This window comes from Malaclemys terrapin, chromosome 13 (assembly GCF_027887155.1).
Source record: "Malaclemys terrapin pileata isolate rMalTer1 chromosome 13, rMalTer1.hap1, whole genome shotgun sequence".
In the NCBI taxonomy this organism is placed as follows: domain Eukaryota; kingdom Metazoa; phylum Chordata; order Testudines; family Emydidae; genus Malaclemys; species Malaclemys terrapin.
This window is the reverse complement of record NC_071517.1, coordinates 18,472,216-18,499,618: the sequence shown is the minus strand read 5'-3', so window position 1 is coordinate 18,499,618 and position 27,403 is coordinate 18,472,216. Positions and strand designations below refer to the sequence as shown.

At 44.4% G+C, this 27,403-nt stretch overlaps 1 protein-coding gene across 5 annotated transcripts; it reads left to right on the top strand.

Annotated features, from left to right (window-relative positions):
* Positions 1-221: 221 nt before the first annotated feature.
* Positions 222-26,876, top strand: LOC128847774 (uncharacterized). 5 transcript variants are annotated; one of them, XM_054047468.1, is made up of 7 exons: positions 222-2,808; positions 15,981-16,114; positions 17,002-17,325; positions 18,099-18,413; positions 19,189-19,299; positions 20,987-21,046; positions 22,485-26,876. In XM_054047468.1, exons 2-7 carry the CDS (start codon positions 16,048-16,050, stop codon positions 22,529-22,531), a joined length of 924 nt encoding a protein of 307 aa, XP_053903443.1. In that variant the 5' UTR covers positions 222-2,808; positions 15,981-16,047; the 3' UTR covers positions 22,532-26,876. The 5 variants fall into 5 exon arrangements, with proteins under 5 accessions (XP_053903443.1, XP_053903442.1, XP_053903444.1 ...); XM_054047467.1 differs by lacking the exon at positions 222-2,808 and adding an exon at positions 2,815-5,869; XM_054047469.1 differs by lacking the exon at positions 222-2,808 and adding an exon at positions 8,111-8,457.
* Positions 26,877-27,403: the final 527 nt, after the last annotated feature.

Sequence of the window (27,403 nt, the reverse complement as noted above, 5' to 3'; positions counted from 1 at the left end):
TGCGTTTGACCTTGTGCGTACTGTCTGTCACGATTTTTTTTCCACAATGACTTGCCAAATAAAGATGCGTATCTAGAATAAAAGAACTGCCTGTCTCTGCCAGAACAGTTGAGAGACACGTAAGCGAAATGACAGAAAACATTAACGAAAAGCAGACAACTGCATTAAAAGACACAGCACTGTTTAGCGTTGCAGTTGCTGAGAGCGTGGTGTGACAGGGTCAGGCCAGATGGCTACAGGAGAGTGTTAGAAGGCAGATATATTAGTCCCAGATTAAGTAGATCCCTTTTCTTTGGGTAAAGTAACAGGGGCAGTCCAGAACAAGCAGGAACTTGCTGGAACCAACTAAGGCAGGCAGGCTAATTAGGACACCTGGAGCCAATTAGGAAGAAATTGCTAGAATCAATTAGGACAGGCTGGCTAATCAGGGCATCTGAGTTAAAAAGGACCTCACTTCAGTTTGTAGCATGCATGCAAGGAGCTGGGAGCAAGAGGCACTAGGAGCTGAGAGTGAGAAGGCGTAGTGCTGGAGGACTGAGGAGTACAAGCATTATCAGACACCAGGAGAAAGGTCCTGTGGTGAGGATAAAGAAGGTGTTTGGAGGAGGCCATGGGGAAGTAACCCAGAGAGTTGTAGCTGTCGCGCAGCTGTACCAGGAGGCACTCTAGACAGCTGCAGTCCACAGGGCCCTGGGCTGGAACCTGGAGTAGAGGGCGGGCTCGGGTTCCCCCCAAACCTCCCAACTCCTGATCAGACAAAGGAGGAATTGACCTGGACTGTGGCATCTACCAGAGGGGAAGGTCTCTGGGCTGTTTCCTGACCCACATGGTGAATCTCTGAGGTGAGCAAATCCGTCAATAAGCTCAGGACCCACCAAGGTAGAGGAGGAACTTTGTCACAGTGGATATAAATGACGTTCCACGTTTAGCAGTTGTTGCAAGATATTGTGCTTCTGATGAAATCCAAGAGGAACTTTGTTGCCTAAAACCCCTGCCTGGCACAACGAAGGGGGAAGATATAGCAGAAACTTTGGAAATCATTTTGAAGAACGAGGAGTTGACATCAGAAAAATATTTTGTGTGACAACAGATGGTATTCTTGCCATGGTCAGAAAACAGAAGGGATTTGTAAAGTTACTTGAAGAACAAATTGGCCTCCCGACAGTCAAATTTCACTGTATCATCCATCAAGAAAACCTGTGTGCTAAAATTTCTAATTCACAGCTTAATAATGTGATGAATACAGTGGGGCAAATTGTGAATGCCCTTGTTGCTCAATCTGCTTTGACTCACAGACAGTTTCAAGCACTGCTAGAAGAGATGGAAAGTCCTTATAATGACATTCCACTTCACAGCAACATTTGGTGGCTAAGTCGTGGCAAGGTTTTGGTGCACTTTGTAAACTGTTTTGATGCAATCAAGAACTTTTTTTTTTGAAAAAGGACAAAACTACCCCGAACTGGATGATGACAAATGGCTGTGTAAGCTCATGTTTCTAACTGACATCACTGCTCACCTAAACGAACTCAACCTCCGTCTCCAGGGTGCAAGGCAAACGGTTCTGGATCTTTATGAAACCTGGAAAGCATTTGTTGTAAAACTAGCAGTTTTTTCTTGAGCTATTCAAACTTCGACTTTCCGCTACTTCCAACACATAAAAGAGCTATTGACACATTGTACTGTCAGTGTCAGTGAGATTGGAATGTACATGCAAGAACTGGAATCAGAATTTTCTGATAGATTTCAAGATTTCCAGCGATTTGGCCCAATGCTTTCTTTTCTAATTAAACCTGAAAAGTTTAACAAAAGCGACTTGGATTTGTCTGTATTTCAGTGGATGGGTGTTGAAGATTTTAACTGAATGAGCTGCATTTCAAAAAGCTCAGAATAGTGGGCATCAAAGTTTGGAGATTTGAGGAGTGCATTTAAAGCTACCGGGAGAGATCATGGGGCCTCTATTCTGACCTGCTGGATGTCCCTGCCAGTGAAATTTAACTGTTTGAAGAAAATTGCGTTTGCAATGCTTTCAGCATTTGGATCCACATACCTGTGTGAACAGGTATTTTCACACGTGAAATCTGTCCTCTGTTCCTCTCGGAGCCGGTTAACAACTGATCACTCAGAAACCTGTGTGCAGCTTAAACGTGCCAGACACTGGAAAACTCAGCAAGGAAAAGCAAGGGCAAGGATCACACTAAACTGATAAGATCTGCATTTTAATTTAATTTTAAATGAAGCTTCTTAAACATTTTAAAAACTTAATTTATTTCACATACAACAATAGTTTAGTTATATATTATAGAGAGAGACCTTCTAAAAACATTAAAATGTATTACTGGCATGCGAAACCTTAAATTCGAGTGAATAAATGAAGACTTGACACACCACTTCTGAAAGGTTGCGACCCCTGGCATATACCTTCCCCTCCCAATCTGCTTTCCCATCTATATTACCAAGAAAGGAACTAGAGTCACTTGGAATAGACATTTTTATTAAATGCTGTGACCCTGATGCCTGGAGGGACCATTCTGAGATTGCTCAATCAGGGCAACCTGCAAAGAATGGGGCACACAATCCCCCAAACTGGTGGTTTGTTCTAATAATTAGATTGACCAAGCCAGCAACAAAGCAGCTTCTACAATACCTTCCTGGTTACCCAGAAGCCCCAAAATACAGTTTCCTTTCAGCAATCCAGCCCTGGGCTCCCACCCGGACAGCCAAGTCAAATATGGTGAGGATTACTTGAAAGCTTGTTCACCATATATAAAGTTCTACCAATCCCAAGACATCAGACACATTACCCACCAGGTCAGTGAATATTTCAGACTTTACTCAAATACACACTTACAGCCGATTCTCATTAAAAAGGTCTGAACTACAGTCCTTTTGATTTTCAACTAACAATTTCTTCATCCGCATGGGATCAGATGCACTGGAGTTCACTAAGAGATCACAAGACATATCCAAAGTGTCTAGGGACAAGAGTTTGTCTGCCACCCCCCTTCAGAGATCAACTGCACAGCTGTTCTGTCCGGCAGATTCAGCTACCCAGCCTTCCCTCTGAACCTGAGACACAAACTGTTCACTTACAATGTCAGTATGGAGACGTTCCTGTTTTGACAACATTGTCACCCCAAACTGCTGGCCAAGCACAGCCTTTTGGTTGTGGGACTGTTCAAACTCCCTAACAATTTGCAGTCCATCTGAAACCTCCTTCGAGCTATCCATACTGGATCTTTCTAAAGCAAGTTCAGTATGTCCATATCCATCTGAAAGTCTTTGGCCACTAGGGGTACGTCTTCACTACCCACCGATACGGCGGGTAGCAATCGATTTATCTGGGATCGATACATCGCGTCTCGTTAAGACGCGATATATCAATCCCCGAACGTGCTCACCGTCGACTCCGGAACTCCACCAGAGCGAGCGGCAGTAGCGCAGTCGATGGGGGAGCTGCGGCCGTTGATCCCGCGCCGTGTGGACCCCAGGTCATTCGATCCAAGATACTTCGACTTCAGCTACGCTATTCCTTACTCACACACACAATTCCATTGACGTCACTGGGACGGCTCGTGTGGATGTGTTCCAGGAAATGGCAAGCCGTTTGCTGACCCGATAGTGCTGCTCGAGTGTCTGTTCACTTCAGTATAAAATGTCCACTTGCTTTAAAACATGCCAGCCAGGATTCATCTCCCATGCTGGTGCAGAGCATGGTTTTCATCTCTGTCAAGAAACAGGGTGAAGTCTCCCTCCACCCACAGAGCACTGTGCCACTCAGGCTGTCTCTGTGGCAAGGGACATAGGAGTGGGAGAGGCAGTGGGCCTGGGCCATGGAAAATAGGCTTGGGAAAACCCCTGCAATGGCTACTTGGCTGCTCCATATACCTTGGATACAGGGGTGGGGGGAGGATTCCATCCTCTCAACCCCGTGCATAGGCCCCTGGACAAAGCCTATTTATCTGGGCATTGTGTTGGAGAACAAAAACTTGCTCTTGTGTGGCCAAAGGTTGACAGAGTCAGGAGTTGAACCCAGGACTCCCATATTTCCTGTTCTAGACCAAACTCTCCAGCCTCCCTGTTCCACTCAAGGTGTGTTCATCCCCAAACTTCCCAAGCAGCAACTCCTATATATTGGAGTCTGAGTTTGGGATTTCTTTTTCAATCCTCTGCCTTCTGCTGGTGGATACACAACCATGTTGAGCCAGTTCTGTCACAGGGGCCCACTTGGGATCCCAGTACTACGTGCTAGGAATTAGCAACCATGGGCCAGATCGTCCAAGGTATTTAGGCTCCTAAATCAATGAAATCAGTGCAGGTTATACAACTAAATGCCTTTGAGGATCTGGGCCCATTTGCCTGAGAACATGACCGTACAATAGATCACTTTGAAATGTGACAGAATCTTTCTAACGGAATCCACCATTATTACTTAAATCCACCACTCTTCCATCTCCACGGCACATCGAACCAGATGAGAGTCCAGAAATGGCTTTCCGGGATTTCTTGTTCTATCGTCTCTTGCTGTACATATACGTGGCAGTGCAAACAGCAGGCACGAGAGCAGGGCAACATGTGTTTTGAGTCTACGCTTTGCATGAATCCCTCATCCCATTCCCATTCCCTGCATGCTGCCTCGGAAGGTTTTATTGGTCTGGGACGCAGCTGAGATCGACAGGAAACATTTGGTTCAAACCATATGCTGGCAGCCCAAAGCACTGCCGGAGAGACTGCTGTACCTGAGCCTATACTGGTTTGATGTTTGTCTTTCTAGAAACTGACACCTGCCCCTCTCCCTCACTGAAGTCAGTAGTAGTTAATGCTTAGCTTTTCCTCCAGGGATCTCAAAGCATTTTACAAACACTGGGGATGATTCTGCTTGGGTCCCTGAGTATTTCACTTGAGTAAGGAATGCGGCCTCCCAATGCCTTTGTGAATCATTTTAGAGATGAGTAAACTGAGGCATGCAAGGGCCACATGACAGAGGTGAGGCAATAAAGAATAGAACCCAGGAGTCACTGCTCAAACCCATCGAGCTGCACTCCCTCCCTCAAGAGGACATTGCAGAATAATGCTACATACTGTTTCCATTTAAACAACAATAATACTTGTATAGATAGTGCTGCTCATCAGTAGATCTCAAATCGTCCTGCCATGGCTGGTGAGCATCATTTTACAAATAGAGAACCTGAGACTCAGGGAAGTTCACTAGACTTACCCAGAGTCACACAGCCAATCAGTGGCAGAGCTAGAAAGATGCCTCCGGGAATAGGGGTCCTAGTCTGATATCCAGTGCGGGTTCAGTCCACCCTACTGTTATTCCCCCACTGCTTAAGGTTATGGCACCAGCCAAGCACCCATGTAAGAACCAGTTCTACAAATACAGATAATGTGCTTAATTATGACACTGAGTCATTTCTCCCTTTTTGCCGCAGTTGTGTCCTTCCCACAACTCGACAGCCACTGGCATAGCCTCACCTTTTCTTGACCTGTACAATGATTTCTAATTCCTCTACCTGTATCCAGCATTGAAAGATAGTAACAGTTCATATTTAATTAGGTAAAAGTGCTGGCTATAGGAATGAAAGTGAAAGTCCCTTGGTGTTATGACGGGAAATCCAGTGCTTTCATTTCATACCCGAGCTCAAAGATAAACAACACGAAGCAGGAAAATCCCAGCTTCCACTCACCTGCCACGCTCTGAAAACAACCTCATGGGTGAAGCATCTGCAGAATAAACGGGAGTGGGAAAGCTTATAGCTTACAGCTGAAGTCCTCCTCTTGCAAGATTCCCAGCTGCTGGAAGTGACTTTACGAGGGAACGAAGCAGTCACGGATCGAAAACTTGTTTTGGATGCTTGTCAGCTTTCAGGTACTGTACTAGGTTATTCTTTTCTTAGGTCTGAACAGGTGACAGCCACATTGTTTTTTCCATTCCAAAGCTTGTGGTTTCCAGTTTAAAGAATCAGGAATTTGTATTGAAAATCTAAGTTATCAGCTGAGCAACTCACTCTTCTAGAACATATGCTGTATAAGGAAGCTCCCTGTTGCTTCTGGTCTATGCAGGTTGCTTAGGATGTGCAAACAATTCTCTGCAACCTTGAGTATTTTCCCAAATGTTTTAATCCCACAGAGATTGCTTTTGCCTGCCACAAGATGAGACTAAGGCTACATATTCATTGCAAAATATTTGTACATTGTTTTGGACTTTGTGATAGCTAAGTCGACACACAAGACACTGTAGTTTTACCTCTTGTAATTACTTGAGATTTACTTCTACTAGCTACATGGAGGTAAAATTTTTAGTCTGCAGTATGTGTTTATATTGAGATTGCTAACCATGTAAAAACACACCACCTTGTTTTGCAGTGAAGACACAACCTGTGAAACAGGTGTGCTACAAATGTTCTGCATTTGAGTGCTGCTCAGCAAAACTTTTGCATGATTCTCTCCTGTCTTCACATCATTTATACTTGTGCAAAGTGGGTAAAATATGTTACCCTATAAAACGGTCCCATTTTACAGCCACTTTACACAGGTGTGAATAACCATACAAGGGGCAAAGCATGGACAGTCGGGTCCTGAATCATTATAACACATCCAGAATTTTAATCTTCAGGTGAGTGTCCCCATCACACTCATGCTATTTGTCATATCCTATTAGCGGTGTTTTTGGAAAGGGGATGACTCCTTTTCCCAAAGTGGTTATTTTGTAGGTGTTTTGCACAGGAATGGTTTTAAATAGTTTGCCATAACTTTACAATTAAAATTCTTGCAACTCTTGATTTTGATAAGTAGCAGGCACTGAAAGTTACATTACAACATGGATTTATACTGAGATTTGTTGTGACTGCAGCAGGGCTGAAAACAAACCAGTAACAATCTAGTTTGCAGGGATGTATGGACTTGAAATTAACTTTCCACACAGCCTCATCTCTTTTCATTTAAAATCACTTTAAAAGCTGCAAGCAGTAAACAACTCTTGAGTAATATTCATCCAGTGGTTTGAGCAAATGTGCTTTAAAATATTCGGCTGATTTTGCATTCTTTCCCACGGAGTCTAATACAGCTTCCACGTCACCCCAGTTAATTGCTGATTTCGCTGTTTTGTTTGTCTCAGAGCCAAGTTGTGTGTTGTCTTTGTCGTCATCTTTTGGGGTGGTAGCACTTATTTTGTAGAGTGATTGACAGGGAAAATTGTTTTCCCCAGTTGAGTTAATGGGTCCCAATTCATTTCCGATGTAACTCAGCAGGAATGACCATTAAAGTGAATATAAATCCAGCTAGGGTTGCCAGAACGAAGCTGCAGACTTGGTGTGACAATTCAAGGAAGACTTTTCTGGGGCAGGTTATTTTTTTGTTGGCTCGACTTCCTTGTTGTCTTTAATACCTCACATTTTGTTTAATGTTTTCCACTTGTGGAACGGTGTTTATGGATTGAGTCTCACAGCTAGCAGGTACTTAGGTTGGAGTGTGAGGAGTTCAACAATCCCTGAATTCTTCAGCAAGTCTAATTCAGCCACTACTGAAGGGGGTCTGAAATTTGGAGCAAGTTACCTTTTAAAAGGCTGATAGCAGCCTCCATACTTTACAGGTGATCTGCTGGGGTCTCTGTCAACCCCCAGGAAAGCAGAGATCTCCAGATCCACATCACCTATCCATTTGTTGTAGCAGACACCAAAAAGGTCATGGGATGAACACCTGGTGTGTATGTGCAATGGGGGTTGTGAAATGCAGGTGCATTTACCTAGTGTAGGGGAGATCTGGAGCCTGTTAATTGTCTATCACCCTCCTAAACACCATTTCACCTTTGTCATAAGGACATAAGAAAGGCTATACTGGGTCAGACCAATGGTCCATCTAGCCCAGTATCCTGTCTTCCAACAGTGACCAATGCCAGGTGCTTCAGAAGTTATGAACAGAATAGATAATCATCAAGTGATCCAACCCCTGTCGCCCATTCCCAGCTTCTGGCAAACAGAGGCTAGGGACACCATCCCTGCCTAATAGCTATTGATGGACCTATCCTCCATGAACTTATCTAGTTCTTTTTTGAACCCTGTTAGTGCCTTGGCCTTCACAACATCCTCTGGCAAGGAGTTCCACAGGTTGACTATGTTCTTTCTTTTTTTTGTTTTAAACCTGCTGCCTACTGATTTCATTTGGTAACCCTTAGTTCTTGTGTTATGAAAAGGAGTAAATAACACTTCCTTATTTACTTTCTCCACACCTGTTATGATTTTATAGAACTCTATCATATTCCCCCCCATTAGTCATCTAATTCCAAGCTGAAAAGTCCCAATCTTATTAATCTCTCTTCATATGGAAGCTGTTTCATACCCATAATAATTTTTGTTGCCCTTTTCTGTACCTTTTCCAATTCCAATATATCTTTGAGATGGGGCGACCACATCTGCATGCAGTATTCAAGATGTGGGTGTACCATGGATTTATATAGAGGTAATAAGATATTTTCTGTCATATTATCTATCCCTTTATTAATGATTCCCAACATTCTGTTTGCTTTTTAGCCTGCCGCTGCACATTGAGTGAACGTCTTGTCCTCAATGCCCCTTTGTACAGATGGACACAAATTAGTCACTGATGTAACTCTACTGACATCAGAGGGTTACACCAGGAATGAATTTAGCCCTCTGCTTCTCACGCACAGTACTTAGAACTGGTTCCCCGGCCTTGTTCGTGCAAGCCTCCGTGATTTAAGGTGGGAGGAAGTGTGGTTTAGTCATCAGAGTAGCAGTGTAAGTTTGGGACTCCTGAGCTGAAATCCTGGCTCCATGGATGCCAATGGGAATGTTGCTATTCATTTCAATAGGAACCATTATTTCACCTCTGCTTTGTATTCTTCTCTTTGCCATAGAATCACCTTGTGATCCTGAGCAAGGCCCATGGCCTCTTTGTGCCTCCGTTTATTTGCCTGTAGAACAGGGTATTTCACACCTACTTCACAACTGGGCTGTGAGAATTATCTGTATAATATTTGGGAAGCACTTTCGAATCCTGAGTTTTATTTTTACTGAGCCAAACCCTGCAGTCCTAAGTGTTCACTCAAGAAAAATCCCCGACTTCACTGGGTGCTTTGCCAGAGTAAGGGTTGCAGGATGTGACCTTTTATTAACATTGTATCAACATTGTATCTTCCCAGTATGAAAAGACTGATCTCTGGGCCACTGGGTTAATCTGTTTATTTCTGTCTTAATAAACATAGGGCTTGTGTATAGCAAATGAAATGCAAGAAACAAGGCAAAATCAGGGAAAAACGAGAGACACAAAAAGGTTGCAGCTGATGAACAAAATTCATGTACTCATAAGCCTTTCCTATCTGAGCTCTGAGCTTTCTAGTTAGGGCCAGAGAGTCTGATTCGTTATCTCCCCAACTCCCTTCCTTCTTTGGTTAATTCCCCCCCTTTCCAACTCCTCATTTCTGATGTTTGCTCTTGTGCTTCTGCAAAAGGCAGTTCACAGGGGGCCAAACCCATCACATTAATTTCAGCAGAGCTACCCCAGGGCTGAATTTAGCCCAGGGTATAGGTAGCCTCGCCAGAAGGGAGGCTTATCAGAAAAACCCTCCCAAGTTTTCCAGCCCAAGTCTGGAGACACAAGAAATGTGTGTGTGGTTGAGCGAGGGACATCATACAAAATATGAGATATCTCACTTATCTGTCCTATTACACTGCAAGGCTTTAGTCAATAAAAAAAAAACCAACAGGAGATGCTTTGGCTAAGCACATCATGCTGTGGCAAAGTACAAGGGTTCGTGGGATTTAGGAATTCAGTTCATGCAGGAGGAAATCTTAGGCTACATCTACACTACGGGGGGGGAGGGGTCGATTTAAGATACGCAAATTCAGCTACGCGAATAGCATAGCTGAATTCGACGTATCGCAGCCGACTTACCCCGCTGTAGGGACGGCGGCAAAATTGACCTCTGTGGCTTCCCGTCGACGGCGCTTACTCCCACCTCCGCTGGTGGAGTAAGAGCGTCGATTCGGGGATCGATTGTCGCGTCCCCTTACTCATAGCCTTTAAGGTTAGAAGGGACCATCATGAACTTCTAGTCTGACCTGCACATCGCAGACCACAGAACCTCTCCCTCCCCCCCCCGACCACTCCTGTAATAGATCCTTAACCTCTGGCTGAGTTACTGAAGTCCTCAAATCATGGTTTAAAGACTTTAAGTTACAGAGAATCCACCATTTACATTAGTTTAAACCTGCAAGTGACCCGAGGTTAGTGACACCACCCCACCCCAGGGTTTCAGCCAATCTGACCTGGGGGAAAATTTCTTCACGACCCCAAATATGGAGATCAGTTAGATCCTGAGCATGTCAGGCAGATACCTGGGAAAGAATTCTCTGTAGTAACTCAGAGCTCTCCCCATCCCTCATCATACCATCCCCTCCATTAATTTCTCCAGGTCAGTCTTGAAGCCAGTTAGGTTTTTTGCCACCCACTGCTCCCCTTGGGAGGCTGCTCCAGAACTTCACTCCTCTGATGATTAGAAACCTTCATCTAATTTCAACTCTAAACTTCTTGATGGCCAGTTTATATCCATTTGTTTTTGTGTCCCCATTGACACTTAACTTAAATAACTCCTCTCCCTCTCTGCTATTTATCCCTCTAATGTATTTACAGAGAGCAATTGTATCTCCCCTCAGCCTTCTTTTGGTTAGGCTAAACAAGCCAGGCTCTTTGAGTTTCCTCTCATAAGGTAGGTTCTCCATTTCTCAGATCATCCTAGTAGCCCTTCTTGGCACCTGTTCCCGTCTGAATTCAAGTTTCTTAAACCTGGGAGACCAGAACTGCACACAGTATTCCAGATGAGTTCTCAAAGGTGCCTTATATAACAGTACTAACACTTCCCTGTCTCTATTGAAAATACCTCTCTTCATGTGCCAAGTTCGGTAATAAAAATGTTAAATAAGATTGGTACTAAGACCGATCCCTGAAGAACTCCACTAGTAACCACCCTCCAGCCTGACAGTTCACCTTTCAGTATGACCCACTGTAGTCTCTCCTTTTATCAGTCCCTTATCCACCTTTCAGTTCTCATATTAATCCCCATCTTCTCCAATTTTGCTAATAAGTTCCCATGTGGAACTGTATCAAATGCCTTCCTAAAATCCAGGTAGATTAGATCTACTGCATTTCCTTTGTCTAAAAAAATCAGTTACCTTCTCAGAGAAGGAGATCAGATTGGTCTGGCATGATCTGCCTTTTGTAAAACCATGTTGCATTTTATCCCAATTACGGTTTACCTCTATGTCCTTAACTACTTTCTCTTTCAAAATTTGTTCCAAGACCTGGTATACAATTGAGGTCAAACTAACAGGCCTGTAGTTTCCTGGATCACGTTTTTCCCCTTTCCCTACACTGCAAGCCTGAACCACGTTGCTAACGGTGTCAGGCAGTAACCATAATGGAATCACCAACCAGTGGCTTTTTACAGTGCAGGTGGGGCCTTACATGTGTCTTTATTCAAGTTACAAAACTTTGCATTCAACACTAACCACCCTTAATATCAGTGCTCCTTAATGATATGCACCTACCTCTGTATTAACATCTTTCAGCCATAGACAGGTAGGAGCTGTTCTCCAGCCCCCTGCATGGCAGTTTTGAATTCTCTACCACACATTAAAAGGTCCCATGTTAGTGACTCTGGCTTATCTTTTTTTTTTAGTAAATCCCTTTTTATTGACCAATGGACACGAAAAGTACAGAGCATCTTGTAAATGTTCCGCTGACTTTTGCTGGAATAGCTTCACCTCTGGAGCCTCCTGAGATATGATTAAACATCTAGGATCAGTTCCACATCAGTTGTAAATTGGCATCGTGCCATTGAAGCTACACTGATTTACACATGACACTACTGATTTCAGCATTTGTTTGAAGCCCTAAATTTATCTGGGCCTAAGCAGGTGCAGCGTCCGCTGAAGTCGATTTAAGTTGCACCCACTTACACCAGGGGCAAATTCCGCCCATGGATTTAGTAGCCAAACCTCCTTGTTACCTTGGTGAAGAATTCAAAGGTGACTTATGGCTCCTTCTATCTCTCAGCTCCCCACCCTCAACTGCCATTGGTGTCACTGTCAGCCGGCAGTGCTCAGCCCCGATCTCACAGAATCAGGCCAGTTGAGTAGAGATGTGCAAACTGCTTCTTAGACTGTGAAAAACAGCCTGAAGCTCAGCCTGGTTCCCAAACCTCTGCCAGTGGTCAGACGTGCCTGGAGTCTGCAGTGCAGCTGAGAGCTGTGCGGCCTGGGCTGGCAAATGATGAACTTTTCAGGTTCCCTTAGAGAGCAAAGTGCCATGAAATAAATTATGGGGCCCTAATCTTCCCTTCACCTTCATCAGTTAGACACAGGTGTTACCTCCATTGACATTACAGAGTTCCTCCAAGCTTGCACTGGGGTAAAGGTGGGGAAATCAGGCCCTAGCTATGAAGAGCCTAGTCCTGAGCAGCCGCAACTGTTATTGACATCAATGGGAGTTAAGGACCCTGCAGAAGGTGCTCAGCCCAGGACAGGTTGTGAGAGTGGCTAAGTTCTGCACCTGGGAACAGATCCAACCTGAAGAACACTGGCACAGCTGATAAGGCTAAAGGCAAATTTAAACATCACACTTCACTGATACTGATGGAGCAGAAAGTTCAGTTAGTGGCAATTCTAGCTGACTGCTCTGATTTATATCACAGTCTAATCGTTTTATTTGTAGGTATCTGGTATTGCACAATATGTTATCTTAAGGGCAGGATGGAAAATGAGGTCACTTCAAGGCATAGGTGCAAACACTGGGGGCTGAGAGTGACGTGTCACTCAGCCATTGTGCTGTTCTGGTGATAGACCTTTCAGGGCTGCTGCAGGACTCATTAATTCATATTTCTAGTTCCCTCCTCACCATTTTTATCGAGCTATCATTATTGGCATTAATGAAAAATTTAGTTATTTGCGTGCCTGATTCTACTGGTCTGAATAAAATGCCCCACGTGAAAACCTTGTAGAGATGTCCAAATATTTCATACACATTTTGTGAAATCCACACAAAATATACAGAACAGGCCACAATGTCTGTATAGGGTAGTATACGGCTCACAGATCAACAGCAGAGCTGGGAGAAATTGGTAAATGCTGGTCTGTGAAAATCCATGTACAATTTCTCATCAGTTCATTTTGATCCCCTTTGCCTCTGGTTTCAGCCAGAATGAAGGTACATTGGCACTGCTGTGAGTAGGCAAAAAAGCTGGTGCTGCAGATCAGTGTTGGGAGCTGTGTGTGGGCCTAGGAATGGAACAGCTGTGCTGCAGGTCAGGGCTGAGGAGCACTGGCAAAGCTGTGTGCAGATTTAGTAGCAGAATAAGTAGACATAGCAGGATGGGATTGAGGTGTGTTAATGGAGCCTGTGGGAGAAGTTTGCCCAGCATCAGCTTCATACGCTAAGTCTGGCTCAGTCTTAAGGGAACCCTTTCCTGAGTACTACATTAAAATCCATGATTTTCATCAACGTGATAGGGAGGACATTGAAAGTGTTCCCAGAGATAAGAATCTGTACCAAAGGGTTTGAGCCATTCAGGAAAGAATGGACAATGTACAGACCTATGCAGACTTAAAAATAAGAGCAAGAAGTAGCCAAGGGTAAGAAAGAGGCAGATCCAAGGTACAAAATCTCCAGTACTCTGCTGGAGAGTAGCAGAAAAAACACAGCCTGAAATGAGGGTAGTTGTACAGTGACAGACTGAAAACAAAGATAAAGATTACACAAGAGCCCAAGATAAACAACAAGAAGTACGTAGATAGGTCATGAAGGAGACAACTAATTTCAAGGCCCAGTATCCTGCAAAACACTTAAGCACATAAGGAACCTCACTTATGGAAATAGTCCTGTTGAAGTCAATGGGTGAAGTTACAAGTCCTGGGATTAAGAGTTTGCAGGAACCGGTACTAGGATCACCCCTCTTTGCTCCTCTCTCCTGGCTCTAGGCTGGGTTGTCTAGTTAATTATTAGTTGGTGTTTTTGCTGTAAGCTTCCCTGTACAGGGGTTTTCTATCAGAGCCGTGATAATTTCCTTGCGACAAAACGTGACATAGAGTCTGCGATTTTTTTCATTTTTGTAAAGCTGGCACATGTAAACTGAAATGGACCACAATTCCAGACACCTTTGAGTGCCTCTAAAATGATGGCTTTGTTCAGGCCAAACTAAGAGGTCACTCCAGTCATGGAGGCTAATCATTCCGCAAACCTGTGAGTAACAAAAAGACAGATGGGTAGTCTAGAGTTAAAAAAAATATGGACTGTACCCAGACGGTAAGATTTCAAACACAAAGAATTGTTCATTTCCATTGGATTTAATAGCACTGTTCATTGGGGTTTGACATCAGCCAACTTGATTCTTTAAAATTTGACTCTAATTTGACTAGCTTCTGCTAGCCCACCTTTGAAATAGTATGTCCAGAAATGTTTGCTTAAATTCCTTTAAAGACGTTATAAGGACATTTCTGTTCCCTGGTTGATGCTTGTAAGGATCTTTATGAGTAATTCCTTAACTGAGCTCAGTGAAGTTAAGCATCTGCCTAATTTTTTTACAGGATCATGGCCAATAGACTGTTTAGGGGAAACGGTGAAATTGACTATGTACAAAATAAATACACTGAAAACACAGAGACATTTTTTTTAAACTTTGTTCAGTGATAATAACCTTGTAAGAATAGTGGGTCCAAATTTTTCAGAGAAAAGTAAGATTGTTTTCAAGTTAACAGCAGCCCTCTAAATAATGACATTTATTTACGTACAGCATCCTCCATAAACTTAAGCGCTATGAAAAAGAGAGGAACTTCCTTAGGAGTTGCTAGTAGCCTGAGACGGGAGGATAGAGCATCTTTAGCTTGCAAAGATTAAAAGTGCAAAACAACATACATTTTGTGCGTTGTTACTTGTTTACTGAACACAGTTCGCCCTCTGGTGGTTTAAAAGGAAAAGTACAGGAATTCCATTATTTATCATCAACAAATTCAGATGAAGAATAAACACGACTTATGTTTCTTATTTTCTGAGAGCTCGATGGGTCTCAGGATAGTGATGGAGGATCCAGCAGCTTAACACCTGAGTCGCTGTTTAAATCTCACCCAGGGTAGCAGTGCAGGGAAGTTATTAGAGTCTGAAAACTGCTCAGTGGTTTAGTAATGATTCTCAGGCCAAATTCTTGCAGGACAGATGTCCAAATGGCAGACACCTGCACCATGACTGCACCGCACCCTTGCCACCACCCCAGCACAGACACCAAAGGTTATCTGGGCCATGGAGACAATTACCCCCTCGTCCTTAGAAGTGGTTAATCCACAGCAGATCTGAAGCTACATTCCCCTTGGTTTTAGCATGACAGGGTTGGTAGCAATCCCTACATTTAGGATGCCTAACACTTTCTGGTATAAATTATTCTTATGGCTGGTTTTTTGAGCCGCTCCCATGCCTCCCTTGTTTGCAGTAGGCCTTTGATATGTGGGGAGGGGAAAACCCCTCAGACTGGAGAAGGGCCTTTCCTCCCCGGCATCAGGAAATTCCATTCAGGTTTTCCTGAGACGTTCACTTTTGAAAATCACCATTTCCATGCTCTTGCTTGCATTCCTTTACGCCCAAGACAGGAGGCTAGGGTGGGCTATGGGAGTGGTCACCAGGGTCAGGGACAGTCTAAGCCAGGGTCACATGGCATCAGCGACAGAACCCAAGTGTCCCCACTGCCAACCCCCTTCCTTGCCTAGATTGAGCTGCCTCCCCGTGCTGCCCAGTCATCATCCAAAGGCATTTGCTGAGTTGTACATTGGGTTCTTCTTTCGGCAAAAGGCCGGTGGTGAGGGGTTGTTTTGTTGCTGGTGAAAAGGAGATAAAACAGGATGAGAAGGGGACGGGAATTCTAAAAGCTGTAAATTAAGTTTATACCCAGGAAATTGATGTCACCTCTTCTGCTCTTATAGAATAATACCAAACACTGGATATCTGCAGCATCTTTCACCTCAGGAGCTCAGACATCTGAGACGCCTGATGGGCTCCCTCCAGAAAACAGCTGTCTGCGTCCTGTTCCTGTTTTTCTCAAGTGCCTCCCACAGCAGTAAGTCTCCTCATTTTACTGCGTTTGCCTCTCATCACACAATAATATGTTTTTTATGCTCCAAGGAGAAAGCTGAACTGTTAACAATTAAAACCAGCAACCCAATGAGCTGGGGCGAGGGCAAGGAGGAAACCAAGTTAGGCTACTTAGAAAGAACTAAAGCTAGAGTCTTTCGCAGAGAGGGATCAGCAGCCTGGCAAGAAGAGACATTACAGTACTGATAGTCTAAAGGGAGACTGCAAACCACAGCATCGCCTCTTCCCTCTAGCTCCACTCCCACCACAACCAGTGTGGTTTGGAATCAGCCAGCAGGTCGGTTTTAGAGCACTCGCTATATCCCATTTGTCTCCTGTAAGCTCTGCAGAGTGACACGCAGCTCAGAAAGAACAGGAGTACTTGTGGCACCTTAGAGACTAACAAATTTATTAGAGCATAAGCTTTCGTGGACTACAGCCCACTTCTTCGGATGCAAATAGAATGGAACATATATTGAGGAGATATATGTACACACATACAGAGAGTAACAAGGAGTCTGGTGGCACCTTAAAGACTAACAGATTTATTTGGGCATAAGCTTTCGTGAGTAAAAACCTCACTTCTTCGGCATCTGAAGAAGTGAGGTTTTTACTCACGAAAGCTTATGCCCAAATAAATCTGTTAGTCTTTAAGGTGCCACCAGACTCCTTGTTGTTTTTGTAGATACAGACTAACACGGCTACCCCCTGATACAGAGAGTATGAACAGGTGGGAGTTGTCTTACCAACTCTGAGAGACCAATTAAGTAAGGGGGAAAAAAAACTTCTGAAGTGATAACACTTGTTTTTCACTTAATGATTTCTGCTTGAGTAATAATTTATTTGTGTTCCTTTTCCCCCTGCCTCCCTCAGAACTTGCACCCTTCACTTGCAGTGATGTCAAGACAGAATATAACGAAACGGCAGCAATTTCATGTTTTGGCAAAAATAAGATTACAAACATGGTAGTTAAGCGCTGTGAAAACTGTAATGAACAGAACTCGTGCTCAGAAAGTTTTATTAACACGTGGACAGGAAAGGATTCCAGTGAAAAGGGAAGAATTCAGTTGGTGCTACAACACAGCGTTTCTGAATTGCACATACAGGAAGTAAAAGCAACTGATCAAGGAGGTTATAAATGGCATATTTATTCTGATGCTGGGGAAGACGATGGATGTATAACCCTTGAGATTACAGGTAAACTCACTGCACACAGGGGATCAGATCCTCCCTCTCTTCCCTCTCCCTTGAGCCCTTAGGAAACTGGGGACCAGATTGTGAGTCTCTGAGTTCCAAGTCTGCTCCTGGGTCAGTGCGGCTACTTGCTGCTTTTTGCCCAGGGCAAAGCCACTATTTAGCCCATGGATAGCAGCACAGGAATAGATAAATGCTGCCAGAGAGGGTTGTGATGCGTGGGTATAGCTGTGGTGGAAAGTCTGACCTGGGATCTGTAATGAGACTTTCTGAGAAATCAATCAGGTGTAAACAGACACCCAAACCAACCTGGCAGAAACTATTTTTGTTTATAAACTCCCTGCCATCTCCAGAATCTTTAGTGATTCCTCAATCCACTTTTCTTTTATTGTCACTTTCCCTTTTCCCCAGTATGGTATAAGGTGCAGTTGTAACCCACCCTAGCACCAGATCCTTTAGCTCCGTCCCCACAGAAATCCTGCCAGGGCTGTTGTTACACAGTTCTAGGGCCAATTCATCCTCGACTGAACTTCAGAGGAGTTACCCACACACGCCAAGGCTGAATTTGACCCATAGGTTAGCTGTTAATTAGGACCCCATTGAGGAAATCGCTCGGGAAAGCAACATTCAGATGTCTCTAGTTGCTTGCAAATGGCAGAAATCATTCAGTTGTTGTGGACCCAATCCTGCATCCAATGATTTCAGTGGTGCAGGATCAGGCTCTCAAAAAGCAATGGATATTGCACAAGCCATAATCAACACTGTGTTTCTTTCAGTTCCAGAAATTGAGCCTATCCTAACCAGAAACGGAAGAAAGCTCGCCTGTCTGTCACCTATAGGGCATCGAGAAAGGCAGATCCATTGGTTCGATGGCCACGGGACTAACCTGACGGGCAGAGCAAGCCTGGTATCTGAGGAAGCAGAAGGTGGTTTAACCAGCCTTACCAGCACTCTCCATGAGAAACCCAACTTAACTGCCTCCGAGTATTGCTGCACTGTGCTGTATGATGTGCACACCAAGAGAAACAAAACCAAGTGCATTCGTGCCCACAAAGCAGTCGCCGATTACCTTCATTTTACTTCAACCCCAGGTATAAGATATAGCAGAAATACATCGAGTTTCAGCCACAAATCAATCGTCTCCTGATGATGAAACGTTAGCAGTTGTCATGTGCAGAATTCTTGCTCCCCAGCTGGAAAGGGGTGACTGGCAGTTCTCAGAGTACTAGTTCTAATGCCATTATTATTGAGTACTACCAACATATTGTCCCAGGAATAGCTGTATGCAGGTAAAGAAGAGATTTTTGAGTAATATCTCACATGCTTCTGCTTCACATGCTAGATTATTCTAGATTTTTTTATAGTACAAAGGAGTGCGAGCAGTGCATTTTGTACAAGAAAGGGCTTAGGCATCTGACGCCATGAAAGGATTCACGACTGTGAATCCCACATGGAGATTGGTGGGAAAGTATTTCCCATTGGGGAGCTTAGACAGCTCCTCGCTCAGCGTGCTGGCTTTTGCAGATCCCTTTCTTAGGCTCCTAACTGTCCCCAAGCATACAGAGTTGGTTGCCTAACTCAGGGCTGTGGATTGCACTGGGTAACAAGATGCCTGAGTGTCTTTGTGGATCTAGCCTGTAGCTGCTTTTGTTTTATTGGAAGTCAACTGAGGCTCCTAAATCACATAGGCACTTTTGAAAATTTTACTCCAAGTAAGCTGAAAACAAGATCACAAAAGTTACCATCAACATCTGCCGAACGTGCCATAGGACCCACAAGTAATCCTGCTGGGAATTACTGTTTTAAACAAGCTACAGCTTTGGTTGTCACCATAATGTTTTTGAGTCCATCTGGTTTTTTTTCCAGATCAGGAAATTCCGAAGACCATGAAAGAGCACATTCCCATCATTCTAGTGCTCATCGTTCTGGTTCTCTGCTGTTTTGCAGCTGTTCTATACTACAGGCACCGCCAGCGAGGTACAGTCTGACACACATTAAGGGTGAAGTCTGTTCGATCTTCACCTGCTGAGTTTCAAAAAGTCACTTGCTAGGAGCTAGTACCACAAACTCAGCTAATCCACACTTAATGGTGGTAGCCTGGAACAAACATGTGGGGAGTGTCCATGCCAGCCTTTGTAAATGTGTTAGCTACCCCACGTTAATTGGTAAACAGGTTTGAGATTAAAATGTCTAGTACAGACACATCCCATGAGTTCAGAAGAGGGAGGAATGCTGCTGCTTAAGGATATGTCTACACTGCAAACAAAAAGTTCTTTGTCCAGGTTAAAATAGCAGTGAAAACATGGCAACTTGGATTAGCATGTCAAATTCAACCCCAGGCTCCCCTGGGGTATGTCTACACGGCAGCTGGATGTGAGCCTCCCAGCCTGGGCAGACAGACTCACACTTGCTGGGCTCAAGCTCACACACTGAAACTAGCCATGTGGAGGTTGTAACTCCATCAAGAATCGGGCTGGTCATGCGAGCTCACATCGAGGGGTCAGGTGGGCTCAAGAGCCCACGCCACAATGTCCACACTGCTCTTACGAGCACAAGTCTGCCTACCCAGGTTGGGAGGCTTGTGCCTAGCTGCAGTGTAGACAGATCCCTTTAGGCCTGCACTCTAGCTGCTATCCCAAATTAAAACCAGAGTTGCTGCATCTTCACCGCTATTTTAATCTGAGTTAGGAGTGTAGACAAATCCTTAATCTCCTCTTGAGTTTACTGGCTTGATTTAGCCAGTATTTCTGTGCACTTGAACCCCTCCACGCTACAAAACAAGTAGAGTCCATTCCAGCCCATACGGCCTCATGACTGAAACCCAACACTTAATGCTACACCCAGGAACGTAATAGGAAGTTTGCATGATCCTTGGTGGAGACTGATTCCATACAAATGAACAAATGCAAACCTGTAACACACAACGCACCTTACCTTGCACCCCGTAAAGAGGATGAGAAATTGTAATGGAGACAGCAGGAGAGTAGAGTGTCCCTGCTCATCCTCCAGGAAATAAAGGGTATCTTTTTCCTGCACTAAAGTACCCTGTGCTTTACAGTCATATCCATAGAATGTGTCTTACAATGCGAAATAATGATGTTGGAGAGATGTAACTCCCAGCCCCAACGGTCTAATTCTGCCCCCAGTAAAGTCCAGCCCCTCCATTAACAGAGAAATACGTCCCAAGGAGATGTTTTTTGAGACCCGCTGAAAGTCAGTGGGACCAGGGCTCCTAAGTAACATAGGCATATTTGAAAATGTTTCCCTTTGCCATTAGTCTCAAGCCAGGCAAAAGATTAATCTCTTGCTAAATTTCAGATGGCATTTAAAGTAACGCATTGGGTAGCAGTGCCAAATCCAGCCCAGAGAAAGAATTTCAAAAGCACACAAAACAGCAGTGCCTCTGGTATACAAATAACGAGGGAACCATGCAGAGGGCTGCACCAAAACACGTGACTGGCCCCAGTCAAAATCAAAACGTAGTCCTTTCCTGTGTCTGAGCTCACAATGGGATGTTGCCTCTCATTCATTGTCTTGGTCAACACGGTGAAGGCAGCACTGCTAAAATCTGTTTTCAATGATGCAGTATAGTTCCTGACATTAAATCATCTAATGGTTTCGTACATTTTCTAATGCCAATCCCTTTCTCCCTTTATTTTCCTAGCAATGGCCAGAGGGAGTTTTGCAGACCTATTAAGGACCCTCCTTCCAATTTTGAGACAACGTAAGCCTTTCCATTGTTCATATTTTATCTAATCATGGGTCAAGTTCATCCAGTGTGTAATTCAGCTGAAATTAGTGGCGTTGTGCCAGGGTTGAATTTAGCCCAATATCTATGTGATGTGATTGCTTTGTTACATTTTAGTGCCCTTCACAATGAAAAGCTGATAAGAATCCAATGTCATGCGTTGCATGGACTGGTTATATGTGCTTCTCCCCTGCAGCCCTGCCAAACACACCTCAGTTCTGACCTGCAGCAATCAAAGTGAATATATTCCGGGAGCACACATAGCTGTGTACCTAACTCCTGATCTGAAGCACCCACTGCCAGTCCTGGGACACCATACAGCTCAGCTGATGGACCCCGGACCTCCTTTTTCAATGCTGCCACCCTCCCCCAATCACTCCTTAAAACCACCACACAGCTCTACCCATGCATGTTAAACCTACCGAAACTCAGCTTCTGCCCCTCTATAGTCATCTGCATTGTCCTGTTCGCTTCCAGTCCTGGCAACCCACCCAGCTCTCCCATTGCACCTCGTCACTGGCAGCGTGAACCAACAGGCTACAGACAGAAGCCAGGTCTGCCCTGTAAAGTTTGGCCAGCAAAGCTATGTTGGTTGGGGTGTGAAAAAAAATAATCATACCTATTCCGGCCAAACAGCTATGTAGCTGCAGCTTATTCTGGCAAAGGGGCAGTTTTGCCTGGATGGTTTATGTTGTTCGGAGAGATGGTTTAACTATTCAGACTGGAATAAGATGTACGTTTTTAACAGTGAAGGTAACTAACCATTGGAACAAGGGCCATGGTGGATTCTCCATCACTAACCATTTTCAAAACACTGTTGGATTTTTTATTTTAATTTAAGATATGCTCTAGTTCAAAAGGAATTATTTTGAGCAAGTTTAATGGCCTGTGTCACACAAGAGGTGAGACTAGATGCTCACAATGATCCCTTCTGGCCCTGGAATGTAGGAATCTATGAACTATAACGGCAGAGAATGCCTCTTTGTCGGAACACGCTGGGTCTCCATCAGGGCTTTGCCAGTGCAGTTATATGGTATTGGCAAAGCCTTTGTAGCGTCCACCAGCCCCTGTGGAACCACTGTGACAGAATCCCCCTCGGCCCTAGAGACAGTTCCACTAGGTCAGAGCTGAGGTACCTTGGCAGGGCCATGCAGGGGAAGCTGGCACACCACAGTCTGTGCTTTGCCTGTACTGTATCCAAACATACACATGGCCTGGTTCTGATCTAATTGACGCCCATTTTACACTGGTGTAATGTCACTGACTGTCATGGATTCTTATTTACACTGGTGTGAGAAAGAGCAGGAGCAAGCTTGCGGTCACCCAGCTGCCCCTAACCTGGCTTCCCATTTCTTTTGTAAAGAGGGAATTGAATCGATGATGTTCTCACAAGAGTTTCCCCCGATTTTTACAGATGAAAAAGCAGAAGAAAAATCACTTAACCAAGAATGTGACGTGTGAAAACAAGATGGCTCCTGAATGAAAATAATGATCCAGCCTGCACCAATGCAACTGAATTTAAGCAAAGCAGTAGATACAGAAACTCAGACATTCAGTACATACACGCTAAGCAATCAAACAATGTGAAGCAACTAGCATTTTAAAGACTTTTTTTGACAGACATCCCCTGTTTTGGAGACTGGTGGCTACATTCTCCTCTCATTTCACTGGTGTAACTCATTGGAAAACGTGGCCTGATAATTTGAGCAGAGTTCTTTCCCTCCCTGAAACACTGATGCTTTAAGGCCGTATTTTCCCCAGTTTTGTTGGAATCAAAGCTTTGTTTCCTACCTTAATAGCCAGCCCTTTGGGATGGGCTAATATGGTAGCTACATGGATGGAACATTTCATCCCCTGCATTATGTAGCATTATTAACTTGCAGCCATCAGGACAGAAGTGCTGTGCATGATCACAAAGACGTTCTGATGTGAGTGCCAATCTAATTCACCAACCAAATGCTGTGTTGTGAGGGGACTCTGGAACTGGGAAACCACCCCTGACTCAGCACCAACTTCAATTACTTGAAAGAATTGTCTGATGAATAGACACACTGAAGAGAAAATGAATGTAAATGGGGCCCCAACTTCACAGTTAGATTGCAGAAGTCAATTGCACTGATTTTCTTCCGACACATGATAAAAAATATAAAAAGAACGTGGGGAATCTTGTTTTGTGGGCTGACAGTGACCTGGATTATTTCATCCTAAAGAATGAAAGTGTGCTGTTTGTCAAGGTTTTTAATCAGGTAATTAAAATATGGATTTAGGACACTAACTTTAGGCATCCATTGAAAAAAATCTTGGCCATGGATTTTATCCAAATGTCTTGCTATGCTGAAAGACACAGAGATACCTGCCTTCCTCCCTCTGGCTGAAAAGCTGTGGGAGATTCCCATAGGGCCAGATTTAGGTAATTTTTTCCAAACACTCTCTGGGGAAAGGCCAGGCCTTTTGAAACCCTTGTTTAAATAATCTTAATTGAAAGTTGCACCAGTGGTTGCTGGGTATTGTAGTACCCACCAGGCTTAAACAACTTCTCCCCAAGCAGACATACAGCTGCCTAGGATGCCAGGGAACCTTGTCCTAGATAACTAGTGCATGTTTGGGAGATGCTGGTTTGTCGTCCTCTGAAATGTTCACTATTAGTTGCTATTAGAGGTAAAACACTAGCCTTGATGGGCCACTGGGCTGAGCCTACATTCCTGTTGGTGACACTCCAGTTACCCACCAGCGACACAAGGGCCTGCACATGGGTGTGTTAGAACCTGGAGGTGGGAGGATTTGTGAGACTATTCGTCCTCCTGTCACTGGGTGCCTCCATCGCTGCCCAGACAGTGTACCGTACCTCCAGGCCAGTCTGTGTTGACTCACAGTCACACACATGCCTGGCCGTTACCCTTTCACCGGGGGTGTATTTATTCTTTCCTTACACGCTGTGAGGATTTCAGTGCAGGGTTATAGCAAGAGACTTCCATGCACCTTCACTCCTCAGCCCAGGCGCACCCTCTGAGCTCCCCTTGCTTCCTGTTCCTCCCACTTACAGCCTCCCAATTACATCGTTAGCCCAGGGGCTCATAATCCCCCGACACAAAGTGTCTAATTGGCTTCAATTAATCCTGCACTCTTCCCAGTGCTGCAGCAAACTCAGTGACCAGGGTGCTATTAGTAGTATCCTGTCACACCTCTTCTAGCTGAGTTTTAAACCAGTTATTAGGCCCAGGACCTAACTTCTTCAGGGCAGGAAGCTGCAGACACAAAATTCCATCCAAACCTATGCAAACAGCTGGCAATCCCATGACCCGGTATCCATTGGGTTCATCTCAGGAATCTGTTAATCAACGAGGTGGATCTTCTTATCATTGCTATGCTGATTCATTCTCTGTTAATTAAGGCCAAAGTTGTATCTGCAATTATAGTGTATTTTACGTACATAGAATGTCATGTGTATAGAGCCAAAGGTAATGCAGACCAAAGTCTGACACTGTCCTTTCAGATTCTGGAGCATCAAACCCGTAATGGCAATTCCAGTCGGCTCTTTTTGAATCTTTCAGTTGGTCTATGTTGGTTTCTAGTGCTGGGCCAGACACCAGTAGCCCAATAATGAAACTATTGCTCTGTGCCAATCATATGAGTATTGCTCTGTGCCAAAACTTTTTTGCCAGCAGAATCAGTAGAAACCAGATAAAAATTTTCTAATGGAATTTCCATTAGTGACATTTTTAAAATGTGAACCAAAGTTATTCCTTTGTCATTCAAGTTGCCACAGGAGCTTGTGTTCCAGAATTAGCTCTAGCATTGTCTCTGTCTGTGGATAGCATTTTCTTTCTTGACATTTTTTCTTCCAGAAAGGCTCCAAGCCGGCACCAACTTGCCCCAACTCTCCTCACAGCTCCTTCCCACTTACTTCTCCCATTGCCCCTCCTCCCCCCTCCCCCCCCCCCCCCCCGCTGCGTGCATGGCCCAGGCCAGACAGGGCTGTGGACACTTACTGCCAAGCAGGTAACTGTGGCTGTACGTGAGGAAGGGACAGGCTGCTAGCCCATGATTGTTCATGGAGGAGTCTTGATTTCCCTTCACCTGTATCTCACAGAGCAGGGAGCTGAGGTGATATGTGGCGGGAGGGTCACGTGGGGTCATGTGCCCGCCCCAGATTTCTGCCAGGGTGGGACTGGGGCTGAGCGTGGCTGAATGGGGCATGCCTGAGAAAGGCACCTAGCACTCCCACTGACCCCTGCTAGGAGTTGCCCATAGCAGGGAAGAGAGACGGGGCTGGCAGTTCACCTATATGCAGCTATAGCTATGCAAGATACCTACAGTAGGAGACAATGGAATATTTTTTAGTTCCTCGGAGCTTGCTATTCATACCAGAAACAAGGGCAATAATCAAAGGACATCTGCTAATAGGTCGCCCCTGTATGATGTTCAAGTCCCCGGTGATAATCAGACGCTTGTACGACCAAGGCCATAATATGCAACTTCCAAAGTATAGAAAGTTTTGAACTAAACTACTTGGCTCTGTGCCCCTTTAACCAATCCTGTAAATAACTGTAATCAAAACACAAATGCAAGTTTTATAATCCAATGGATGAATGCATTCTGCTAAAATGAGAATTGCTGGCTGTGGTGTCATTTTAGCACCCAATCTACTCAATGATATGAAAGTTTTTCACATAGAAATTAAAGAGCCATTAAATCCACTTACTGGCAAGTGGAAAATTATTTCTCTAAGTTTTTAGTCTCTGGATTCTTTCTGTCTGCTGACTGAACAGAAGGTTTTAACCAGACAGGATTTTGAAGTCACTGTTTTGATTTCTATCTTAATTATTATAGTTGGAAAGAAGACTAAAAATTGTTTAAAATGGTTTAAAAATTGTATATAAACAAGGTTTCGGGATTCTTTTCTGGCACTTGAGGCCTTTAGTATGAAGGACGGTTGTGCTTTATCCTTCCATCCCTTAGGGTTTAAAATCTGAATTACAATAATTAGCAAAGCTGAATGGGTTTCAACCTAATTCTCCATTTTGGGGTAACTAATGCATGGGGAATATCTAGAGAGAAACATGGAAATAAGGCGAAAGATTTTAAAAGAACCACCAACCACCTCTGAGCACTGTAAATAGTGAAATCCCCCACCTTTGTGATTACCACCTTTAAACACCGCGGGAGAGGGGGAAGAGGAGTCTCACAACATCCACTGAAGATGATCAGATGCAAAGAAAGTGATTAAGCTCCCACCCTATGTGGAAGGCAGGGGTGGGAGAGTAAGGAGTGCACTGCTTAGGCACTCACTCGTCGCCCCAACGGCCGATTGCCACGCCTCTATGGAGCTCTTCTCTGGCCCTCTCCACTAGCTTCTCTGCTGGCCGCTCACCACGCCTCAGGTAGGGGCTGCCCATCCTAGAGGCAGGTGCACACGTCTTTCTCCAACAGGCCGTCTAGACTCCGAATTAGTTACCCGTCACAGTCGTTATCATCTGCCTTCAGACGCCCCACTATCATTGCGAAAACCTGTCTTGGTGTCATCAGGGAAGAACAGACCAACAAGGGATTGCCTCAGTGATCCTCTCTCGAGACTCTATACGAACTAAGAGATAGAGGTCCTGAGCAACCGACAGAAGGGTGATATATGTATCTCATACGTATCTTGTACCCCATCTGGTATTGATTTGGGTCCTGGCTTCACACCACGTATTCACTAGGTTACTGTACATGTAAAAGAATAAGTTTCAGTTAATGTTTACTCACTTCCCTGTCCCCACTTTGTAAACATCTCCCCAAATAAACATTTTCTGTTTGGTTTACATAAGCCTGTCTTCACTTGTATTATTATCCATCATAGGAAGAGGGAGGGAAATTACATGGTAGAGGGTGATATCCAACCAGATGATAGATGCTGGTCTCAGAGTAAAGGACTGAGAGCTCATTTATAGTTAGGGGGCTCCCTGCTTCCTTATCCATTCTAGTTCTTGTACCTAACACTCTCCACCGGCCACCCTGTTAGCCACTTGCCATATCTCTCCACCAGCTGCTCACTCGCCAAGATGTCTTCAGACACCCCCCCCACACACACACACACACTTAACACAGCTCTCAGTGTTCCCAGCTGTTAGTGGGGGAAGCCTCAGTGCTGGTACACACTAGGCCATTTCTTGTAATTGAGACAGTGTCCCAAAGTAGATCTAATACTTAGACATAGATACCAGTGATTTCAGCTCTTCAGCATGTCATAAGACTCTCAATTGAGTCTAAATTAGCTCTTTTATTATACCATGGAGAGAGAAAGGATCAAGTGATGGCTAGGACTCTTAAACAACACCCCACACTACCTGGTAC

What these genes read in the sequence shown, in the direction of transcription:
- LOC128847774 (XM_054047465.1), top strand. Translation starts at nt 14,273, where the DNA reads ATGGGTAGTCTAGAGTTAAAAAAAATATGGACTGTACCCAGACG. An exon ending in CTACAGGCACCGCCAGCGAG is followed by an intron (nt 19,300 to 20,986) that starts GTACAGTCTGAC and finishes TTATTTTCCTAG; the next exon opens with CAATGGCCAGAGGGAGTTTT. An exon ending in CCTTCCAATTTTGAGACAAC is followed by an intron (nt 21,047 to 22,484) that starts GTAAGCCTTTCC and finishes CGATTTTTACAG; the next exon opens with ATGAAAAAGCAGAAGAAAAA.